The following is a 22,977-nucleotide window of genomic DNA, read 5'->3' as shown; positions in this document are numbered from 1 at the left end:
GCAGGAAAACTAGATGGGAGGGTTATTTCTAACCACCTTTTTTCCCTGCTCTGTGGTTCCACCCTCTCCCCAGCTTTTGGCCTCTGGCCCAGGCACTGGGATAGAAAGGCTGATTTTTCAGTGTTGTTACTCTGGCTTCTCAGCTCTTTCATCACCTGTCTAACCAAGCCCCTGCACTAAAATCTGAAATAACGGGCATGGATTGTCTTCCTGACTGGACTCTGACACAGGACAGGCAGACCCACTGGACGGGGTGCTCCTTTTTTATTATAAAGCATGTAATAGTCAATACCCTCAAAGGTGATTCTTGATCTCCGTTTCCTCTGTACAAATTTCTAGAAAATTACACAAAACATGCCTTTGATGCATGTTGCCTCTTTTTCCCCCATCTAAATGGTTTGTACCAGCTTGCACCCCAACAGTGTAGGAGATACTTCCATAATCACATTGTCAAATGGGGCTGTGTCCGTGGGGGTCAGTAGGGTCTCATGAGGAAGGGATTGCCCAGGTTTGTATTATGTTTATTGGAGAGGGGGGAAAGGCAAGGAGAGGACAGAGGTACATGCTCTTCAGATGTTCTAAGTAGCGGCTTTCCATCCTGAATTTGAGTCACATACCTACAGAGACCAGCCAGAGCCCCAGAGGCCTCTGCTAACGGCTCAGCCAAACTCCTTCAACAGTAGTCTCGGGTGCCTGCCACACTTCTTCCTGATGCTTGAAAGCTAGGGGCTCAAAAATGGCCTAGGAAAGGTCATCTATCCTCCAGTTCCATTGGAACTGAGTTTCTGGGAAGAGAAGTATCTGGGGTCAGGACAAGTCTCTGCCACATGCCTGTCAAGCAAGCCTATTACCATTATCAAGACAGTCATCAATCGTTCAGACCAGGCAGGGAGTACTAATGTGCCCACACTCTTAAAAAAAAAAAAAAAAATCCTCATGAATCACACGCTGGGTATTTTGAAAAATGTTAAAATTTATTAATAGTTAACATCACATAGTTAATTCAACTAGCTCTTTATTATACATGACAACACGTTTACTAGACTGAGTGCTCAAAGATCTGAGATTCAACACATCCCAGCTGAAGACTGAGACTGTGTTTACACCAGGCAAAGCAGCATCAGCAAGGAACGGTCACCTAACTGTGGGAACACAGACGTTCAAAATGCATTTTCCATTTTGGAAACCAACAACATATTTTGAATAGCCACACGCACACACACACAGCTCTACCTTTAAAAAAAAAAAAAGAAAGAAAGAAAGGTGCAATTTCACAGACAGAGCCTAATTTTCAAGTTTAAAAGTTAAAATTCATCTCTACTTCTTGGGCGTTCTTTAGTGATACTCAGATCTAGACGTTCTTAGTACAAGTATGATAAATGTGCAAAGTCGGGTGCTACTCAGCCCTGTTTTTGCTTCCTTGTTGTGATCCTTGATTCCTACTCAATAGTGTTCTAGGGCCATTCCCTCTTTACCGTGTAGTTGCAGTATGAGGGTATGCGTATTTTAGGGAGGAAGTGGCCTTCGGGTTCAGAATTAACTGCACCCCTGAAAGGTAGAGCATGGAAGATCTCAGGCCACCCCACTCCCCTCACCCCCATCAACAGTTGGAAATAAATACTGTGTACAAAAACAGCTTTGCCTCCAGAAGCCCTCAGACAACGCTTCTTAGAAAAACATTTACAAAACACATCAGTTTTGCCAGGAGGGCACAAATCCGCCTTTAAAAGTGTTGTCCCTGAGGTTTTCTGCGTTTGATTGTTTCAATGTTTGGTTTTGGTTTGCTATTAACAGGGAGACAGAATTTTTTAAGAAATGCTCTTGGTGGCTTCCTTTATCTTCTCAGAGAGCTTAAAAATACTGACTGCCCTAAGAATAAACAATTCTTAAGCGAGTCTGTCTGAAAGGATTCCTGTCTGCTTTGGTTAAGAGCCCGTGTTCTGGTGCCCCAGGAAGGTCTACAGAGAGCAGCCAGTTGCTGCAGTTTCATCCATCCATAGACCCAGCTGCCCTCGCTGTGCCCTGCCTTCCACGGTTTCTGGTCTGCAGGTTAAAAAAGAGCTGGGAAGGAGCTACTTGGCCATTCACTCACCCTGAAGGGGCTTCCCTTCTCTTCCCGCAGGCGAATGAGGTATTTCTAGTAACCTGTCAGTATCTTCACCTTCCATCCTCTAGTGACGCTCATCTACTACAGAGGCCAAGTCTGGAAAGACTCTGTGTGTTTATGTACATAACACACTGACATATAAATACATTACATACAACCAATCATTACATACAGTGTCAAGGTAAAGGAACGGATGTACTTCATGAACTAAATAAATTTCAAACATAAATTAAAATGAAAGTAAGAGTTGTTTCCACTTCTGCAGGAAAAGTTTTAAAAACAGACCAAAAAGTCTCCCCTGCCCCCAAAGGTCCTTTGCTCATGGATGACTCGGGAACCCACGTGTGGCCTTGGTGTTGCTTTCTTGGATTCAGGATGCCGTAATTCCAGAGATGAGCCTCTGCTGGAACCCACCAGGCACATAAAAGAGGTTAAAGAGGGGGTGCCACATGGCTATCCATGGATCCCCCCATTGCTGGTCTTCTCCCACCCCTGCCCCTTCTGCCTGTGGGAGAATCAGGCTCAAGTGAGTGGCGGTCCCTCCAGATCTCAGAAGAGAAACATTCTCGGCCTCTGAGCGGGGACTGCTCTTCACCTAGAAATACCGTGCTCAGAGTCCATGGGGAAGCCACCTTATCTTCTCATTACTGTCCCCATCCTGCAGGATTAAGCAGGGACATGGAATTTGGCCAGGGGGAGGACTAAAGGTTAAAATTTGTCTTGAGTTTTCAAAGAACCAGTAGGAATAGTTGTGACAAGTATGAACAAGTCCTTATTTCAAAACATACGGATCTCGGGAGGGCCAAGGCTTGGGCACTAAACTCAACAGTGAGTATCCAGAGAGACCACACCCAGTCCCCTCTCTGCCAAGGAAAAGCCCAGGGGCCCATCTATGACACAGGGGATGACATTTTATAATTTAAAGCAGGGAAGACGGGGAACCAGAGAAAGTCCTTTCCGATTCAGGGACTCTACCGCTGGCCAGCATCGCGGATGCGGCAGGCCACAGCAGTGATAAGCGCTGCCCCCTTCCCGCTGCCGTCCTCTGACTCCAGGAAGGACACGTCACATTTCGGAGCCAGGTCCTTTACCGTCTCATGCATCACTTGGGCAAAGCTGCAAACATTGGGAGGAAGACACAGGGGGAAAAAAGAACACCTTAGTCGTGATTGATTTATGTCCACCAAGGTGAGATCCTAGGAAGTGATCCTGGAATTACTGAGGTGAGCAAAAGGATGATAGCTATCATGTATTAAACACTCACTATGTATTGTGTGTATCAGAAAACCACGGCTTCGAGCGGCTGGCAACATGCCCCAAGTCTATGTCACAGCGGGCCAAGTGGGAGCGGAGAGCCACTGGGAGGCAACTGTCTGAGATTCTGGGGTTGAGTTCTTAAAATTCACCAGTGGAAGACAGGGTCAAGGGTCTGCGGAAGTACACAGCCTGTCCACGAACTCTGGAAGACCAAGCCCCATGCATGTAATACTTTATTTTCCAGGGGTATGGACTCACGCAGACTCACATCTAATCCAAAATGCCATTAAAGATGAAAGGAGCAGGCTCAGGGGCTTGCTTTTGGCACGTTATGGTGATCATCGAGCTTTCAGTATGGGATTAGAGAAAGAGATAGTCACCATGTCCCCCAACACAGCAGGGTACCATACTGTTTGGTTTTCTCTCAATTTGAACCTGTTGCGAGGAGAATTCCTGCCATCTCTCCTTTCGGGACTGGCTTCTCCCACACAGCATATAAGTTTTGAGATGCATCCACATGGAAGTATGGGATTGCAGTTCGTGAATTTTCCAGGCTGTGGAGAGTTATCTTTGAATGAGTATACTGCAGTTTTATTGTAAAGCTAATGGATATCAGTTACGGCGATGCCCTCATCATCTATGGAACACACCTAGCATCAGGAGCTTGACTTCTGTCCCCCTCCCCACTCTCATCTGGGACCAAGATTCCTACTTAGGAGGCGCAGATCATCAAGAGAATGGGCTTGGAAAGGCAAGCTTCTGTCTGAGGCAACATTTCCATCAAGTAGTCTCTCTGTCCTCACTCTTCCCCACCTACTGCCCAGACCAGGGTAACAGCTCTATTCTTTTAACTTTGAGCAGGGAAGCTTCCAGGGGGAAGGGATTGGGGCAATTCCTGAATTCAGGATGATTTACTCAAAACATATGCAAATGAGTGAAGAAGGGAGAGAACAACAGTTGATGAGAGAAGAAGAGAGATGGACAAACAGGGAAGAGTGTAGAAAGAAAAGGGAATTCAGTGCTTCCACACCGGGGTTGGGGAGGTTCAAGCAGCACACTTTCTGTCAAGAGCCAGACAGTAGATACTTTCAGTCTTGTAGGTAACTGCTCTGTCACTGTGGCGTGAAAGCAGCCAGAGACAACACATACGTGCGTGGGCAGGGCTGCATTCCAATAAAACTTTATTTACAAAAAGCGTCATGGCTCTAGTCCGCCAGCCCCCATGCCAGACTGCCGAAAATACCCCACTCTGGAGCTCCAGCATACCTTCCCAGAATGTTCTCAGGAGCACTGTTTGTAACGGACACAATCTAGAAGTAACCTAGTATCCATTAGCAGTACAATAAAACTATAGTATACTCATTCAAAGGTATGCTCCACCGCCTGGAAAATTCACAAACTGCAATCCCACACTTCCAGGTGGATGCATCTCAAAACTATACATTCTGTGTCGGAGAAGCTAGTCCCGAAAGGAGAGATGCCCAGGGGGATTCCCCTCACAACTGGTTCAAATTTAAGGAAAACCAAACAGTATGGTGCAAACACAGACACACAGGGAAAGGCAGCTAGGGACCGAGTCACCAGAGGACCTTCCCCCAGCAGGGGTCAGGGATGGGATACCGAGTCCTACAAGCTGGGTGGTCAAACACAGGCCTACTTCTGGTTATTAACCTTTAAACTCAAGCGTCCATGCTATGAACACTCATTTGGAACACTAGGTGGTTTGCTGTAAAAAGGGGGGGGGGGCGGGGGAGGTAAGGAAAGAGCTGGACAGAGAGAGAGATGGATGGGAGAGCGGAGGTCAGATACTCACTGGGGATGCAGCTTGTACAGGGTCCCGTCCACGCCCACGGTCACTTTGAGAGTGTCCAGCCCCCGGTTTTCTCGTATCTTGTCCACCACGGCAGCCATGCCTGCGCCACAGAGCTGGGCTGCCCGCCGCGCCACCACGGTGCACACCTCCTTGACGATGATGCTGTCATCACAGGTGCTCTCGAGCCCCAGGTGACGCAGGATGGCACGGACCTGCAGCAGCGCCAGGCAGTCACTGCAGGGAGGGGACAGCAAGCGGTCAGTCACATACATGAGCGGCTGGCAGCCCACACGCAAGGGGTCTGGCCTGGCAGCGGCCCCCACCAGGTGCCCCCTATTCTTGAACTCGGTCCAGAAACCAATGCCCATCCCACTGGATCCCCTGGGAACCCCCCCAGGTGTGACAGCAATGCCAAGACACAGCTCCTATGTCCACCGGGCCCACGTGAGGCGCGGCACTGCTCTCTACAGCTGTTACTCAAGAGAACAGTCTAGGGAAAGTCACTGTCTAGTGTTCCACTCGTTCGGCAAGAATAAAGGCAGTGTGGATGCCTGCAGTTGGCATTTTCAGCTGCAAAGCTCTTTCCTACCCATTTCCTCCACATTGTTCCCGGGTCAAGAGGACAGGCACCCCCTACCTCCCAGCACAGATCCTCGCTCTAGCTCTACTCCCCCTCCCAGGGGGGTCTGATGGCGACTCGAGCACACTCTTCATGAAACAAGACACGAATCGAATTGTAAGAAGAATATACTTTTTATTATATCAAGGGAACTGTCTTAGGAATCGGCCTCCTGCACACAAACGGACACGTGAACATATGCCTTCTCTTCACTGCTGCAGAAGCTCTATGGCCCCCAACCTGGCCGCCCGCCTGCCTCCTGCTTTCCCACACACCGGAGAGTGATTGCACAGCAGTCATTCGTGAAGGGCTCCGAAAGGCCCTGTTCTAATTTGCAGCGGACCTTGCTGCCATTACCGGCCGCGAGGAGGGAGCCTATGTTCTAACAAGCCACTGCACGGCCTGATTTCTGACCACCTGGCATGCCAGCCCTCACTCAACCCTGCTTCTCCCATCACTCAACCCTGCTTCTCCCATCACTCAACCCTGCTTCTCCCATCACCTCGGCCGTGGTCAGAAGTGCCCTCCTGTGAGGCACAAATGCTTTAATAGGCCACATCCTCTGTGCGTTCCCAATTTATTGCCTGTGCACAGGTTATCTTCCCACCTTTGAGAGTTGGCCTAAAACCCAACAATATTACTTTGCAAGGACTCCTGGCAACTCAGCAGGATTTTTCATGCTTAAAATGCCAACTATCCATAAGTTACTCGATAAACGGTACAGTATGACTGTCTCTGCAACCAAACTGACCTGTAATAGAAGCCATACCCCGGTCTTACTTGGGGTCTGGAAACCCTTCGGCTTTGCTGTCCCATGAAAGGGAGGACAAAGGTCCCACCCGATCCCAGACCCTAATTCTCACCTCTCAATCTGAGACAGGAACTTGGTCTCAAAAATCCCTCTTGTCTTGAGTCGCTCTGAGATGCGGCCGCGAAAGAGCAGCCCACGCTTGGTGAAATCGATGAGGATGTTTCGGACGATCTCACCCAGGTACATGCCGCTGATCATCTTCTCAAACCTGCAATGCCGGTAACGTTCACGGAGGTTACGGAGGAAAGTGAGACACCCTGGGCAATAGCAAGGAGAGGGCATGCTGAATCCCTTGGGTGGAAAAGGACGTACTGCTTGATTCGCTTGGGCAGGACGGCTGCTGTCTGCACACACTGACCCATGGCCTTTGCCAACACTGACCACAGTGCCTGCCTGAGGCCCGTGGGGTTCCCTGGGATCGTTCCCATCTTCTGGGCTCATTACCTTCCAGTGCTTACTCCCAGCCCCTCACGGACATGTACCAGGACCCACACGCACTGGGCACCCACCTCTGTCTGCCGGGGTTGAGGGAGAGCTCATCCACGGCCACATCAAATTCCGTGCGGAAGTCGTCGAGGCATCCGTTGTCCCCGAAGGCCCCCCACTCCATGTTGACACACATGCGGCCCTCTTCTCCCTCCACCAGCTCCACGTTCCGCATCTCCTCCATGTAGCAGGCGTTGCTGCCCGTGCCTGCCAATCACAAACACGTCAGCCCCTCACCCGGCACCGTTCTCCTTCCACGCGAGCCTGTGGGTCCCAAGCCCGGTCCTTACCTACGATGAGGCCGACTTCGCAGTGAGGGTCTTCATAGCCACAGGTCATCATCGTCCCAACCGTGTCATTCACCACAGCAACCACGTCCAGGTCAAACTCCTGAGGGGGCAAATGAACCCCAACATTTTCCTTCAGACACTTGCAAGGGAAATTTGTGTGTATATAAAGTGTACTTTATACAGCATGGCTCGTTCTCTCTTTTCATTCATGCCCCTAGGGGCTCAAGTGTCACCTCCTCAGGGTAGTTCCCTGGTTGTGCTATTAAAAGTGCCCTTCTCCAGACCACTCACCCTGTCCTCACCCGACTTCCTTTCTTGTCCCGGCGACACAGCACCTGACATTAGCTCATGGGTTTGTTTATAGCTCAAGAGTTTGTTGTGGTCATTCCTGAGTCCCCAGTGCCAAGAGTAAGGCCTAACACACAGGGGACACTCAATCAACACTGAAGGATCACGTTCATTCTCCCCCTAACCCACACGCCTGCTCCCAGCGTCTCCCCACTTTCTGAACAAGGTCATTCTGGGCCTCATCCCACGCCTGTCCCACCTCTCGCCGGTGGATGGCCTCCTTCAGCAGCGTGACCACGTCCTCACCCTCACAGCCTGATGCCTTGAAGCCTTTAGTCCACTTGAGGAGGATGCTCTAAAAAAAAAAAAAAAAAAATCACACAGGACCATAGAGGAGGATATCAGAGGATATGTGTGTCTTCCCTGCAGCCTGGTTGTGTCCCCGGTTCCCAACCTCACCACCAAGTAGTACGGTCCCCCCTTCAGTGACCAACGGTCTCTCCCACATGCAACGGCGTACCTGCCAGGCACATGTTCCATCATTTACTCCTCACAGCAAAGTGGTGAAATGTCATCATAAGGCCTCTTTTCTAGGCAACGACAGCTCTGGGGTAAGCTGCCCAAGGCCCGAAGCCAAGGGTAAGACCACCCCAATTCCATGGGCCCCCAAGCACCACACCATTGCCCCAGCCATGGAGCCAAGCTCTATACCCGTTTCTTTCACTGGAAAAGCAGTTTACTCTGTCATTGTCCTATATTTACATCAGAAGTCAGAGTATGTCTCTTAATTGTCAAACTCCCCGGGCATAAGCGAATGCCCTGACCCTAGCTGAGTGACAGCCAGGCTTCACACCACCCCAGGCAGGGACGTACTCTCCTCTCCTCACAGACCACTGTAAGCCACTCATCTTTAATGTGGCCGTCTGCTATGTCACGGGGCCCTCTGGGGAACAGATGCATATGTGGTGGTTTTACACGTGGGGGAACTGATTCGTGTATTGTCCCCTGGTCCCTCTCTACTGCTGTAGCCCACCAGGAAACAGGCACCCAGGGCTCCTGGGGCCCTTCCTGCAAGGCCAGAATCCATAAACGGACTGGATGCTCACTATCCACCCACATCTGGGTTTCTCCAGGCCTTGCCTGGCCTCACCACGACCTTGGCATTTTACAGCCCAGGTGAGTTTGGAACCACAAGTCAGCCTGGCTGTGTCACACTGTGTTCAGATCCCAGGACTTTTGGAAAAACAAGCTAACATCCCAGCCATGTCCGGCTTTGCCTACCTACACACTAGTAATGGTGTGCTCATCTCCACCTGACTATCTTGCCCACAGATTAGCTCCGTGTCCCTAATGAAATTTTGTATTTGGCACTTTCAAGTTTACAGAATGATCAAATGACATTATGTCAGGTGGTCCTTTATAGTAACACATGCAGAGGCCTCTGCCTCGGGGAGACACGCCCCAGGCCACCAGGTGGTTGAGGCAGCTTGAGGTCTCTGGGCCACGGCACCTGCTGATTTCCCACTCAACAGGGTATCTTAGCAGAGCAGAACCCAGCTTACAGACAGATGGAATGACAGAGAGAACCCAGCTCCCACTTTATCTGCTCTTAATTTTTGTAATGTTAAACTATATACATGCTCCCTACAGAAACTTAGAACATATGGAATGAAATCTGATACAGTGACCCAGAATCTTATCATTTGGGTAAAAAAGTGAAGGTGTTCTTGGGTCACCTGATAAATACTTCAAGATATATACATGTTAGCATGAAAAGGAAGGCATGTTTATTTAGAAATATTTCAGTAGGAAAAGTTTTATGAATTGCGGTTTTTGTGGGTTTCTATATTGTAGAGACTACCTTTTTCTTAAAAAATTTATGTCTTACCATCGGTTTTTACCCCCCATCATTGAAATTTCTTAAAAAGGACAAAACTAGTTATTGATACGAGACAGTGGATGGCTTGGAATTTGTTAACTATTTCCCAAGTGTTGATCAACTGGGTTTGTTCCTAGTGCTTTAATGATAGTAAGCAATGTTTCACTAAGTATCACGTATGTATCTGTATGTTCCCTTTGGTAAGCTGAGGCAAACGGAGACATTCCCGTACAATATATTTGAAAACTGTGAGAGAGAAGATCCTTAAAGTTCTTGTAAGAAAAAAAAAAAGCCCCACTTTTTAATTCTTTTTTTTTCTTGTTTTGTCTCTGTAGGGGATGGCAGATGCTAACTAAACTTCTTGTGGCAATCAGTTCACAATATACAAAATCAAATCACGGTGCTGGACTCCTTAAACGTCTATGGCGTGCATATTACCAGCTCAATAAAACCGGTAAAGAACAAAAAAGTGAAAACCAACACTGCCCTGGGGACAGTGGACACACGGTGACACTGGTGTTGGGAAATACTGCATTAGGCAAGGTTTTTCATTGCAGGACACCCCCAAAGCCTTCAGCAGACTGGGGCACATGATGAATTCAGCTGAGGGGAAGAGGAGGAAGCACTTATAAAACTCAGCTGAGCAACATGGAGGCCCTATTCTGGAACCCTACACCAAATGCTGGCCTTTCTTCCCCGCCGGACCGAGCTCCCTGTACCTGGGACATTTCCCACCTCCGTGCTCTCCTGCACATGGCCAGGCCTACCTTCCCTTCTTCCCCATCCACTCCTTCTTTGGACTTGGAAGATGATCCAAGTCTCCTTCATGCTCACCGGGTATGTGCTCAGGTTAACGTCACACTGCGTGTCCTCGGAGCTCTGGCACCCCATCGCTGCCCCATTCCCACCGGCAGCTCATGCCTTCCTGCCCTTGCTTACTTGCCATCAGCACAGTTCGTGCCTCAGCCCCTAAAGCAGGGACCAGGCCTTGTGGACCCTGGCCACTCTGTCCATTTGTAAGCACGCTCCTGTTCTAGAGGATGAACCGAGATGGGGAACAACTGCTTAGACAACAGTATCCTAACATCTCATACGCCGACTGTCAGCCCAGAACAAGCCCAAGCACAGTACTCAGCTCTCCTCTGTTCTCAACACACCGTGACTGGAACAGCGGAGCGCACAGCTCTCAGCCTGCCTGCTTCACTCACGCAAGGCTGGCAGAAAAGGAATGGAAAGCAAAGCTACGACTAGAGAAGCACCGGGGCATCTGAACACCAGGAGGTGAATGAAAATATCCTGCAGGAGCTGGTGAGCTTCCCTGAGAACACGGGCTCAGGGATCGGGAACCGGAACTAAGATCCTGGCTTGGCCACTCCCAAGCCTTCTGATCTGAGGCAAGACACCTGGCATCTCGGTAGACTGTTTTTCTTCCTGCAAGACGGGCATGCAAACACCTACCTACCTTATATGGCTGCCGTGAGGGTTAAATGAGGTGACACACAGGAAGCCTAGCACCATGCCTGGTGTCAAATGTGTAAAAACGTTTGTCCTTCGTATTTTGGTAAGCACCATCGTCATTTCCCCGAAGACTGTGCCCTAAGTAACCTCTAAGCCCGTCATGAGGCCGGTCGTCATGACTGCTTACTCATGCCTGTCTTTGCCTCCTCTCAACTCAACCTTCTTCCCAGTTCCAAACCCAGGCTGGGGTAGGGTCAATAAAGCCCAGAGGCCGGCGCCCCGGGAGACTGTTACCTCATCCAGGCTGTTCTGCTGGCAGGGGAAGGAGAAGGTGAAACCCAGAGGCAAGGACACGCCCTTCATGCCCATGTACTCCAGGAAGTCGGCAATGCACTGGACAATGTGGTCGAAGAGCTGCAGGGAGAAGTGAGGCAGTGAGGGAGGGGCCGGAGCCAGGGTAGGCCGTCCCCCACCCCCCGGGAGGGCCTGGCCACGAGCCCAGGGGCTCCAATGGGGACAAATGCACACTCAGGCACAAACCCGGCGGGGGGATGACCAGGCCAGAGGCCCAGGCCCCCTGGCCTTCCCTGGGACCATGGCTGAGAGGAAGCACCGTCTTCCCGGGCGAGAATGGGTATCCACTGGGGTCCCCTCCCAGAGATGCCACACGCCTGGTCTCACCTCGTCCCCCGTGCCATGCATGACCTCCTGCGGGATAGAGTAGATCTTGTTGTGCATCTCCACGCCGCGCCGCTTTCCATTCCTCACGCGCACCAGCAGGACCCGGAAATTGGTGCCCCCAAGGTCCAAGGCCAGGAAGTCACCTTTCTCTGAAAAATAAACAAACCCGGGAGGGTGACGTGCTAGAGCATCAGCATGTCAACACCACAGAGAGTGATGGTCTAAAGCCCTTTCCCCTAACAGAGACCTCTCCTGTCAGGCCCAACCCCCACAGGGGAGAGGGACTGTGTGTTCCACCGAACAGGAAAGAAAATAAGATCCCTGGGATGAGATCCTGCTGCCTCCGTAGTGGTCCTCAGATGAGGTCAGGTGGCCCCAGAAGTCACAGTGAGCTCCACAGGACACTGGATATTATGATCTGTGATAAAGTACACTCAAAAATATCTAGGGGCACCTGCATGGCTCAGTTGGTTAAGTGTCTGCCTTTGGCTCGGGTCATGATCCCAGGGTCCTGAGATCAAGCCCTGCATCGAGCTCCCTGCTCAGTGGAGTCTGCTTCTCCCTCTCTCTCAGCCCCTCCTCCCTGCTTGTGTTCTCTCTCATGCACATGCTTTCTCTCTCTCTCTAATAACCTTGAAAAAAAAATCTAAATGTGTCATTCATGCTAAATGAAAGGCCACCTTCTCTTAGCTTCTAGATTAGAGAAGAAACAGCAGAGGTCAACTCTTCAAAGGAAATAGAAGGGAAAATCTTTTCACACGAGAAAACCCTCCTCTGTTGGGCAATCATAGTAACGAGCTACGTGCCTCACGCACACGCCTCCAGCAACCCTGAGGCAGCCCTGAGGAGGAGGCACTGCCTTTCCCTCGAACAGGAGGGAGACCTGGCTGAGCTAGGCTGAGTCACTCCCTCAAGCCCACGGGGTCAGGAGAGGGTAGAGCAGACACCGTGGCCTGGTCTCTGCCTGTCACCTGCACCAGCTGTGTGACACTGGCCTGCTCAATGTTAGCTCTCGCTGCACTGGGAAAGACCACCATTTCTTAAAGTGCAGACCCAGACCATGGGTCAGCAATCTTTTCCTGTGAAGTGTTGGGCCATAAACCTTTTAGGTCTCATGAGACACAGTCCCTGCTGTAACCACACGTTGTCACAGTAGCGCAGAGCGGCCATAACAGTATGTGAACAAACCAGCACGGCTGTATATTGGTCAAACTTTATTTAAAAAAAAAAAACAACTGGCAGTGAGCCCGATTGAGCTCATGGGCCAACTGGCCCTGGAACCAAAATTCCTGGGTTCAAATCCCAGCTCTGCCGTTTTCCAGCCGTGGGAACGTGGGCAGGTTTCTTCATTTCTCTGTACCTCAGTTTTATGACAAACGTATTAGTTTGTTAACAAAAATTAATTATGAATCTGCTAACAGTTAACAGATGAAATAAATTACATATGTGTAAAATGCTTACAGAGGCGTTTGACCCACTGTAGGCATTCAGTAAGTGTTTATCATTATTATTTTTCAATTTGTAGCAGAGGAATGCCTGGGCTGAAGTTCTTGAACACTAGAATTTTCTAGTACTGCAGCTAAAGAAACATATTCTGGTCCCAATACCCAGTGCTACAGTTAAGGGAGCCCTCCCGGGGCATCAACACCAATCAGGATGAAGGTCACCACAGTGGGCTGGGTGGCAGCCCTGTAACCTACCTGTGCCATCGGGCGTGGCACACACGTACGTGGGCAGCATCTTGACGGGAGCAAGGGCATGTGTCTCCTTGCTCAGACCGCGCTCCATTTCCACATTCATCCTCCTCTTGACCTCCAGCAGCTGCTCACGGCTCAGCTTCAGAGCCTCCAGCGTTTTCTGGCGGGCTCGGTGTTGGTCAGCCAGCCGGTAGGCCACCGCCGTCACCATGGCTGCCCCCTTGCCGCTGCCATCCTCTGAACGCAGGAAGCGGACATCACAGTCCGGCACCAGGCGCCGCACTGCCTTGTGAAGACGCTTGGCGAAGCTGGGGGGAAGAGATGGTGGGGGGGTGGTCCACAGTGAGGGTCAAGGGTACAAAGGGCTCACCGCCTCAGCCCCAAGGCCAGGAGGCACCCGCAGAAGCAGATGTGGCCCTGAATATCCTCTCCCCACTTGCCCAAGTTCACACTCAACACCGCTCAAGCTCAGATAGTCATATGGGGCCACTGCGGCTGAGGGAAGGGGAACAGCCCGGTGCACACAGTCACATGAAGACCTCCCATCCCACACACCACGCCCCTCCACCCAACACATCAGCCTCTGAATCAGGGGATTCCGAGACCAGCTACTATGCGTGCCCCAGTGCTCCTTTCCTGAGATGATGCCTGGGAGAACCCCAAAACAGAAAAAGGAGAAAAGACTGTTGGGCAGTTTCTGCCAACAATCCCCAAGATGTCTGAACAGCTCAAGACAACAGGAGTGTCCAGCAAGAAATTCTCAGGTCATGGCTGTGCTGAGCCACGGTCTCTGGGGCCTCACGTTCCCAGTGTGGTCTGTGGGCAGCAGCAGCCCCAAATGGCCCAGACACAGGTTCCCCAGCTGGACCCTCCTGAATCAGAATCTGCCTCTTAACAAGAGCCCCAGGTGATTCACGTGCATGTTCAAGTTCCTAGAAGACCAGGGCTGAGACCTTTGGCATCAACTGATTCAGATAATGCAGGCACACGAACTGATGCTTATATCCGGTGAAAAAGAGATAATAAGTGGGCACAAAAGAGAGATGAGATCAATACCCAGGTCAGCCAGAGAGGCTTAGCCAGGGTGCCCTCTGGCAAAGGACACAGCACCTGAACTGACTATCCAGAAACATGAAGAGTCAAGAAAACAAGTAAGAGAAACCTGAGCTCCTCAGCAAGAGGGTGGCAGACAGAGCCCCATGGCCAGGAGAGCCCTGGCTAGAGCGCCAGTCATCGGGAGCCCTCAGAAATCACCCCTGCCCACGATACCACCCTCTCCACCCCACATGCCCAGCTGGGAGCTTATTCTGCAAAGCCTCTCAGTGCCATGGCCCATCTCCACGGCCCCAAAAGGCCAAATGGAGCTGGCCATGGAGTCACTAGGGTCTCTCACAGGCCTGTTGGGGTCCCGGTGTGCTCTGGGGCCCGGGCACGCTGACTCACTGTGGGTGCTTCTTGTAGACGGAACCATCCACCCCAATGGTGGAGCGCAGCCGCTCCTCGCCCTTGTTCTCCTTGATGCGCCGCAGCACGGCCGCCAGGGTCGCGGCACACAGGCTGGCCGAGCGCGTGGACACGATCTGGCAGATCCGGTGAGTGGCCACACAGTCCTCCTGTGTCGGGTCTATGCCCAGCCGCACCAGCACCTCACGGGCCTTCCGGGTGCCATCCTTCTCCCTGGGAAAGAAAAGGACAGTGCATGGGCACAAGACCAACCCACTGGGGCCAGCGGGAGGGGGTCTATGAGCCAACAAGGAAACCGCTCAGCTCCAGCAAACACCACCTCCCAGTGAGGACAGACATCCCCTTTGTGGCTCTGCCTATCGATGGGAAGGCAGAACAAGGGGAAAACACAACAGAACCAACAGGAGGCTCTTCTCCCAGACACACAGACACACACAGTGCTCAGGAGCTTCTTTTTCCCAACGGGAAAAGTAGTATTTTTTATGTATATACTATGTAAGGACAAGGCGCTGTTCTTATGGCTTCACACACCAAGGTGCATGTGTGTGTGTGTGTGTGTGTGTTCGTTGAGAGAGAGAGAGAGAGAGAGGAAGAAAGAGAGAGAGAGAGAGAGAGGAAGAAAGAGAGAGAAAGACATGGAGAACAAGCTATGTTTGGTCGTCCAGGGATAGAGCAAATGCTCTCCCTGCTACCAGCCACACCACTGGGGATCCCACCCCATTCTCTCGCTATGAAGCAGTCAGCTCACCGCCTCTCCCCACAGAGCAGACACTGCTTTAACCTACGCTATAGACTGTGCCAGTGTCTGCTGCCATGAACTCCGCAGTCTTCTCAGGGGAGCTAAATGCCTCACAAATATGCACTGTTCCATTCCATTGGGGTTTAATAAGCAGGCACAATTCCCTCAAGGGTTTCCACTTGAGGTCGCTGGAACAGTTTCACTGCTCTCGTTAGCACTGAAGTCCCCTCCTCTCCACCATCTGGTCCCTGAAACAAGGAGGCCTCCTCAAGCGACAAGTGGGAACTCTCAAGAACAGGAAACAGACCCAACTCTTTGGATACTGTTAACTGAGAAACAGGATTCAAGGCCAGCCTTACTCCCACCCACGCCACTCTGTGAAGTGCAGGCCTCCACTCTACCTACTGGAACTAAATGGGTAGATCTTAGGACCATCCAAAGACCTATTCTTCTGTTAGAGAAGGAGGGGTCAGGACAGAGCCCTTTTGGAGAATCACCAACAGAAAAAGAAATGTCAAAGCTTCAGAAGGGCAAGAAAGTAGATGTGTGAGTCATCAAGGGGCCCGCTGGGAGCCTCTGGCATCAAGCCAAGCCCCACCCATGCACCCATGGAGCCACTTGGGTAGCGGACAAGGGTAGAGACTATCTGAAAAGTTTAAGTCAAGCCAGAGGCCTGCCATGACCCATGTTGCGCAAGACCCTCTTGCTATCCAAATCTGAAGGGTCAAGGGCCAGTTCTTGTTCCTCATTCCCCAATGGCCCATCCGCCCTTCCGGAGACCCAGCAAACAGAGAGGGACCCGGAAGCTTACCCTTCAATATCTGAAACGTCTTTGGTCTCAAACTGGCCGGTGGCAAGAAGCCCTGGGCTGAGCTTCCCCCCGAAAAGCAGCTCTTCCTTGGCCATCTTCACCAGGATGAGCCTCACCAGTTCCCCCATGTACATCCCACTGATCATCTTCTCAAATCTGCAGGGACACAGACCAAACAATAAGGAATAGTCCTTGCTGTCAGCGAACTCCCAACTTCCCCGTGGAGGCAACAGGCACGCACAGGAAGCTGGTGCACAGCGCAGTGCTAACTTGGGTGGCATTGCCGGGAGCCTCAATATTTATATACAAGAGAAAAGGGCCAATATGGTCCAATTAGCAGCATGGGCCCAGCAACATCTCACACTGGCCTCCCTTTGCAAGGTCATTTGTGGATTTCTAGAAAAACAGGTGCAAAAGCCCCAGGGGTGGGGTGATGGGCAAGATTAGAAGGGCAGGCTGGGACAGACGAGAAAAAGCTCTGAACATCAGATGGTCGTGGGAATCTGGGAGTGGGACACGTTGGCAGTTTCTGAGCAGGCAGGTGACAAGAGAAAGGCATGTTCTAGAAAGGCTGTCCCTAAGCTGAGACCTATCCGTTAATTTAATTTATTTTTTCAACACTAGGTGATGCTGTTTTCCTTAGAAGCCAGTCTTTCTGGCTCAAAGGGTGTGATCTGAGAAACTGAATCTTCACCACTCTTTGTGGCCAAGAGGGCCCTTTCTTGGTACCTAAGGATCTAGGGGCCTAGAGAGGAGGCTCCCCCCGGGCCAGTGGACACTACCTAGGGACACTACCTAGGCTGGACGTCAGCAAAGAAACCCGGGGAGATGGGGTGAAGGGATTATGACGTCAGCTGGTACAATCTACAAGAGAGGAAGCCAGGCCCTCCAGAAGAGACGCACTTGAGACCTAAGGCCAGGTATGGCAGGACTGGAGCTCAGGGCAGAGCTGGCCAACTTGCCTGAGCAGAGGGTGCATGTAAAATGTCCAAGCACCAGCACAGGCAGGCGGTGTGGGAGGCCATCGGGCTTTACCCAGTAAGCAACTCGTGTGTCTGCCTCTCCTCTCCACCTTCTCCAAAACAGCCAGGGGACGGGTCCCGTGGGGCTTGGAAGTGTGGATGATTATAAAAGCTACTATTCCAGTTTCTTAACCAAAACTTTGTTTCAGTCACCATTTAGGAAAATATTTATTTAGGAATACATCAAGAGTGGGGTAAAAGTTTCTCCTGGAGCCCAACAGTGACTCCAGGGCTACCACGGCTGACATTACACAGTCTATGTCCTCCCAGCCCTTGATCTGCCTCAGGCTGAGCCAGCGGTGTGTTGCCAAGGCTGGGCTGGCAATTCTGTCTGCAGACACTTCGAAGGGCATACGGCTCCTCTGAATGGCTTGGGTGTGCCTCCTTCTTGGAGGCAGACATTGAGTGAATGACTTTTCAGCCCATAAATTTTCACCAGCCATGGCGGACACAGCCAGTGTGTTCTCTGAAAGTTACAAGTAAGGGGACTTGTGCTTCGGCATGTGGGAGAAGCTGTTGACTTAAATAAACCATGCCTGGAAGAAGGAAGAACTCTCTCCCTGTAAAGAAAAAGACAGCCCATTGCTGAGCTGGCTTACAGAGTTGGGTTTTCCTCTCCGAGCAGAGATCAATGCCAGAAGCTTTCCTGCAATAGTCACAGCAACGAGAAGACCAGAAGGGGCCTAAATTGCTCAAAACATTTTGTAATTTGGAGCTTACAGCAATCCCTGTTTCAAGATCTTTGATAGGGACATTGGGCCAATGTTGGTGTGTAATAATGACAGTGAAATAATGTTTTGTAACCATCAAAAGTACCTAAAGTCAAGTCTAGCCAGGCTGGAGAGTATTAACATTCAGGGTGCAAAACGTTGGAGGCCCTCCTGGTCCAGTCCGCCCAGGAACCTTGGCTGGGCTACAGGTCCAGGGAGGCAGCCAAGGAGGCTCCTAAACCAGCTTTTCCAGAGGCCTTGGGTCTGCCTACAGCCAGGTCCAGCTCAGCTCACAGGCGGCTCTTCTAGAGTCAGAGCCTCAGCCCCTGTGGAGGAGGCCAAGTGTCACAGCCTAGTCCTGAGCAGGGGTAGGGGCGGCAGCTACGGAGACAGCTTTCCAGGACCCTAAGCTGGGCCATCCCAAGATGACTTCTCTTCTGTGTCTCACAAACTATTTCTAGGGACAGCTTACACATTGAGGGTGGAGGAGAGAGCAGGGTCAACACTCAGGAAATGACCTTCTAAAATGATGGCTCTGAAGGACAGAACCAAATTCTTACCTATAATCTGGTTTGCCCACTTGTTTACTGGATTTTAGAGCCTTCTCAGCAATTTATAGTGACGACACATGTGAGGAACACCACTCCCATAACCAGGGGGTGCCTTGGCAACCTTTCGGGGACATAAAACTATAAAGCAATAGTGATAGCCACACCCGCCCCCGCCCTGGTCAGCCCCCTGCTCGGTTCCTGAGCCCACCCCAACGAGCCCACCGCACACAGGGGTTGCTGCTCACAGTTGCTTCCCAGGGTTCAGGGAACCCATGTCGATCTCCTGATCAAACTCAGTGCGGAAGTCATCAAGTGCACCGTCGTCCCCAAAGGCCCCCCATTCCATGTTGATACACATCCGGCCCTCGTCGCCCTCCACCATGTCAATGTGGCGCATCTCTTCCATGTAGCAGGCATTGCTGCCCGTGCCTGGCCGAGACAAGGGACTGCTAAGAACCCACCTGCACCGGCCACTCCCCAGCCCCCATCTCTCTCTTACTCCAGCATCCCGAGCCTGCCTCGAGAGGCTGGAATTCCTCAGTGCAGGCTCCTGGGGCACCCCAACATGATCCCATCCACAAGCACCCCCACCCACAAGTTCTGGCTCAGCCCTCCACAGTGACTGTACCATCATCTTCTAACATGAAGTACAAAGAATCATGCAGTCCCACGGAGCCCTCCACCCTCTCCAGCCCACATCCCCATCCGTCAGGCAGCACCAGCTCCCACACCCAGTGTGCTCACTCACCTACAATGAGACCAATCTCGCAATTCTGGTCATCATAACCGCAGGTCATCATGGTCCCAACTGTATCGTTCACCACGGCCACGATGTCAATATCAAAGTCCTGCAGGGATGCAAGAGGGGCTCTGGTCTCCACCATCACAGAAAGGTCACAGTTGTGAAGATGGAGAGAAAGCGCAGCAAGACACACAGCTCAGGTGCCTCAGGGCTAACCCTTCCTAACCCTACTTGGCACCAAAGAAGGTTAGAGCTGGGAATCGGGTCCAGATCCCAGTCGGACAGCAGCGACTCACTCCCCACCCTGCCTGTCCTCTCCATGGAAGCCACCGGCCCTGCGGTCAAGTTTATAGACATCACTGCATTCACAAGAGCCCCTCTTGCCACTGCTGTCCCCTTCTTCCTCTTTCTCTTCCTCCTTCCCGGTGACCAGACCATGATCTCTGCCTCATTCCATCCTGATGCCAACATTATGCCAACATTCTTACTTGAAAATGATAATCATGTCTTCTTCAGGTTTAAAACTGAAGGGTTTTTTGCTTCTACCAAGGCTAAGATTATTTATCCACCCGCTAATCTGAAGACCCCAAAGGCAAAAGGCAACTGGTTATTATCCATCATGATAATCTGAAGACCCCCGAGGCATCTCCTTACATGTTAAGATTAGCAGTGTGGCAATCATTTCAGTGTATGGATGCCAAGTCATTATAAGGCATGCCTTAAATTTAGCCATATGTCAACTATATCTCAATAAAACTGGGAAAAATTTAATATTATTGGGTAAACCTAGCAGGGAAGGAAAAGAAAATCTCTCCTTAACAACTACAAAAATGTTTTCATGTTCATTTGAGGACAGACTGGGAAAGATTTCAGAGTAGACCCAAAAGAACTCCAGACTCCATGCTCCTGCCTCCCCATCCCTGCCCTCCCCTACTCACCCCTCTCCTCTGGATGGCCTTCCGGATCAGAGTAACCACATCTTTGCCTTCCACACCACTGGACTTGAACCCCTTGGTCCAGGAGACCAGGAAACTCTGAGAAAAGGACCAAGGAATGAACACTGACTCCTCACAAAACTCTGACCATACAAATCAAACAACCGTTAGTAAGTGGAGACCTCAGTCACGGAGCTCAGCTAAACTACAACCGTGCTTAAAAATATTCATACTGCGGAACGCCTGGATGGCTCAGTTGGTTAAGCTTCTGCCTTCAGGTCAGGTCATGATACCAGGGTGCTGGGATCGAGTCCCACATTGGGCTCCTTGCTCAGCGGGGAGCCTGCTTCCCCCTCTCTCTGCCTCTGCCTGCCACTCTGCCTGCTTGTGCTCTCTTTCTCTGACAAATAAAATAAATAAATAAATAAATAAAATCTTTTTTAAAAAATTTCATACTGCCTCCTGACTAGCCTAGGAAAGAGAAATTGGGGCCCCATCGAAGCCCCAGGATGATTAAATGATTCCTTCATTATCTACTGCCCCCAAGAAGTGAGGAGAAGAACAGTCTTTAGAAATGCCAAAATAAGAGACTCTCGTCCTTGACTCCCCAGTCATCATTCTTCCAAGGAGCTGTATCATGATATTCTCCAACAAAGGAATTCCTACTTTCCCATTCACTGACCCCTACAAGGGATGAGGATAGCGTACATATTGTCCTTTGAGGACGGGTGATAAAGACCCTCCCCAATACTTCTTCACCATGCCCCCCACACCTGCACACACTCACCCACAAGACACAACTCTCAATACTCAGACCTTGTCCATGCAACCATCAGAGTCGCCTCTAAAAACCACAGAAGCAGCTGGCTCAAAGTTCATCCCAGACCTCCCAGCCCAGACAATGAAGCAACAGAAGCGTCTGAAGAACTCAATCTTACCTCATCTAGTTTCGTTTGGACGCAGGGGAATGAGAAAGTAAAACCCAACGGGAGCTTCTTGTCTTTGATTTGTAGCTTATCCATGAAGTTAGCCAGGCATTCCGCAATGTGGTCAAACAGCTAAGAGCACATGACACAGCAAAATGAGTGAGAAGGGACAACAGCATGGAGATTAAGAGCATACCTAGACTTTAAGCTCAGAAAGGAACTAGTTGAATGTGTACAAGATATTTACCCCTCTGAAGTCTTAATTTGCTCATCTGTAAAATGGGGGTGGATAACTGCACCTGCCCTCAGAGTTACCAAAGGATTAAATGAGTCAGTACATAGAAGGGCTTAGCACTAGTTAGTGCTTATTAAATACTGTCTTCCACTCAAACCATTTATCCAAACTACTGTCAAAGTACCTCTGAGAGAGGCAGGGGAAATCGTAGGTAAAGCTGATCAGAAGTCGTCACATACCCTGGAACAGAAGCCCCCTTGACATGAGTGCACTACTGACTGTGGGCAGCCCATCTCACTGCCAAGAAGGAGTCCAGCAGCCCTGTTAGCGTTCATTGAATGAACTTATAAGTAACTCTTATATTTTTCCTCCATGCTGGAAAAGTAATTTCCCACGAACATTTCAAAGAAGTAAATGAAACATCAAGTGAGTCCCTGAAAAGCACTAAGAATAAACAGGGTTTTGTGGATGGGCAGCCTTACAACTTGGTCCATGCCAAGCAGGACCCACAGCTCCTAAGAAAAAGCTGTATTTACAATTATCCAGCCTTTCAATCAGTCCCAAGGCCCCCAATCCCATGGCTTCCTTCTTGCCTACTCAGCATTCTCAAAGAGAGGCAATGACCACCCCCTCCAGATGCTTACAGGGTGAGGCAAAGGGCATTCTGGTACAAAAGGTAAGCAAAGGCCAAAGAGACCAAGTAGATGCCAAGAGCCAGGTTGACCAGCTGGCAAAATCTAAAAGCCAAGGAGGGGGTGGGGGGTGGATCCTCTCCAGACAGAAGCAAGAAGATTCCACTAAACCAGGGGTTCCCAGGGGGTAACAAACATCACCACCAACATGTTACAAATGTAAATTCTAGGGCCAAACCCAAACCCGCTGAATCAGAAGCTGTAGGGGTGAGGCCCTGCGGGTGATCCTGCAGCTGTGCTTTGAGAGCCACTGCACTAACTATGCAAGTATTTGCATTTACAAAGGAACTGAGAGGTTGGGGGTGGTAGAGTAGACTGAGAGGCCCACTGGCTCCCTGGATGTCTGAGATATGCTTCCTGGGAGCAATCCAGGAAGACAAGGCCACCCCCATCTAGAAGGGGGCCAGCTCTAACAACTTCCTGCACTGATCCTGTCCCTGTCTGGTCACATGCAAAATTAACCTCAGAAGATGCTGAAACTCTCCATCTCTGAACCGGGAACATTCTCAAGAACAAAGACTGGGGCAACGAAAAGGTTCTTCTCGCCAACAGGGTCACCAGTGCGTAAGGGCCAACTTCCCTGAGCAGAAGCCAAGTATTTTAATATGTACATAAGGTTTCTAGATAGATACTCAGCAAGTTCTGTCCGTCTGTTGGGAAGAAGACCAGAGACAAAATTTACAATACAACCCAATTCCCAGCACCTCCTTCCTAGTAGTGATGTCAAAATGATCTTTGGTAAAAATAGTGTAAAATAGTAAAAA

The 22,977-nt window shown here is 50.6% G+C and overlaps 1 protein-coding gene across 1 annotated transcript in view; it reads right to left on the bottom strand.

The window, feature by feature from the left end:
* Positions 1-959: 959 nt before the first annotated feature.
* HK2 (hexokinase 2) overlaps positions 960-22,977 on the bottom strand; it is a 59,312-nt gene continuing 37,294 nt past the window's right edge. Inside the window, exons 4-18 of the mRNA XM_080813204.1 lie at positions 21,299-21,418; positions 20,364-20,459; positions 19,432-19,531; positions 18,929-19,112; positions 16,401-16,556; positions 14,830-15,063; positions 13,390-13,694; positions 11,690-11,838; positions 11,303-11,422; positions 7,931-8,026; positions 7,384-7,483; positions 7,117-7,300; positions 6,660-6,815; positions 5,178-5,411; positions 960-3,223 (exon numbers count right to left, since the gene is read on the bottom strand). Of these exons, the coding sequence (XP_080669330.1) occupies positions 3,079-3,223; positions 5,178-5,411; positions 6,660-6,815; positions 7,117-7,300; positions 7,384-7,483; positions 7,931-8,026; positions 11,303-11,422; positions 11,690-11,838; positions 13,390-13,694; positions 14,830-15,063; positions 16,401-16,556; positions 18,929-19,112; positions 19,432-19,531; positions 20,364-20,459; positions 21,299-21,418 (2,379 nt within the window). The 3' untranslated portion in view covers positions 960-3,078. The remainder of the gene's footprint in view (positions 3,224-5,177; positions 5,412-6,659; positions 6,816-7,116; positions 7,301-7,383; positions 7,484-7,930; positions 8,027-11,302; positions 11,423-11,689; positions 11,839-13,389; positions 13,695-14,829; positions 15,064-16,400; positions 16,557-18,928; positions 19,113-19,431; positions 19,532-20,363; positions 20,460-21,298; positions 21,419-22,977) is intronic.

This window comes from Martes martes (genome assembly GCF_963455335.1).
Source record: "Martes martes genome assembly, chromosome: 9".
NCBI lineage: Eukaryota > Metazoa > Chordata > Mammalia > Carnivora > Mustelidae > Martes > Martes martes.
The sequence above is the reverse complement of the archived record's forward strand: the minus strand, read 5'-3'. Positions and strand labels throughout refer to the sequence as shown.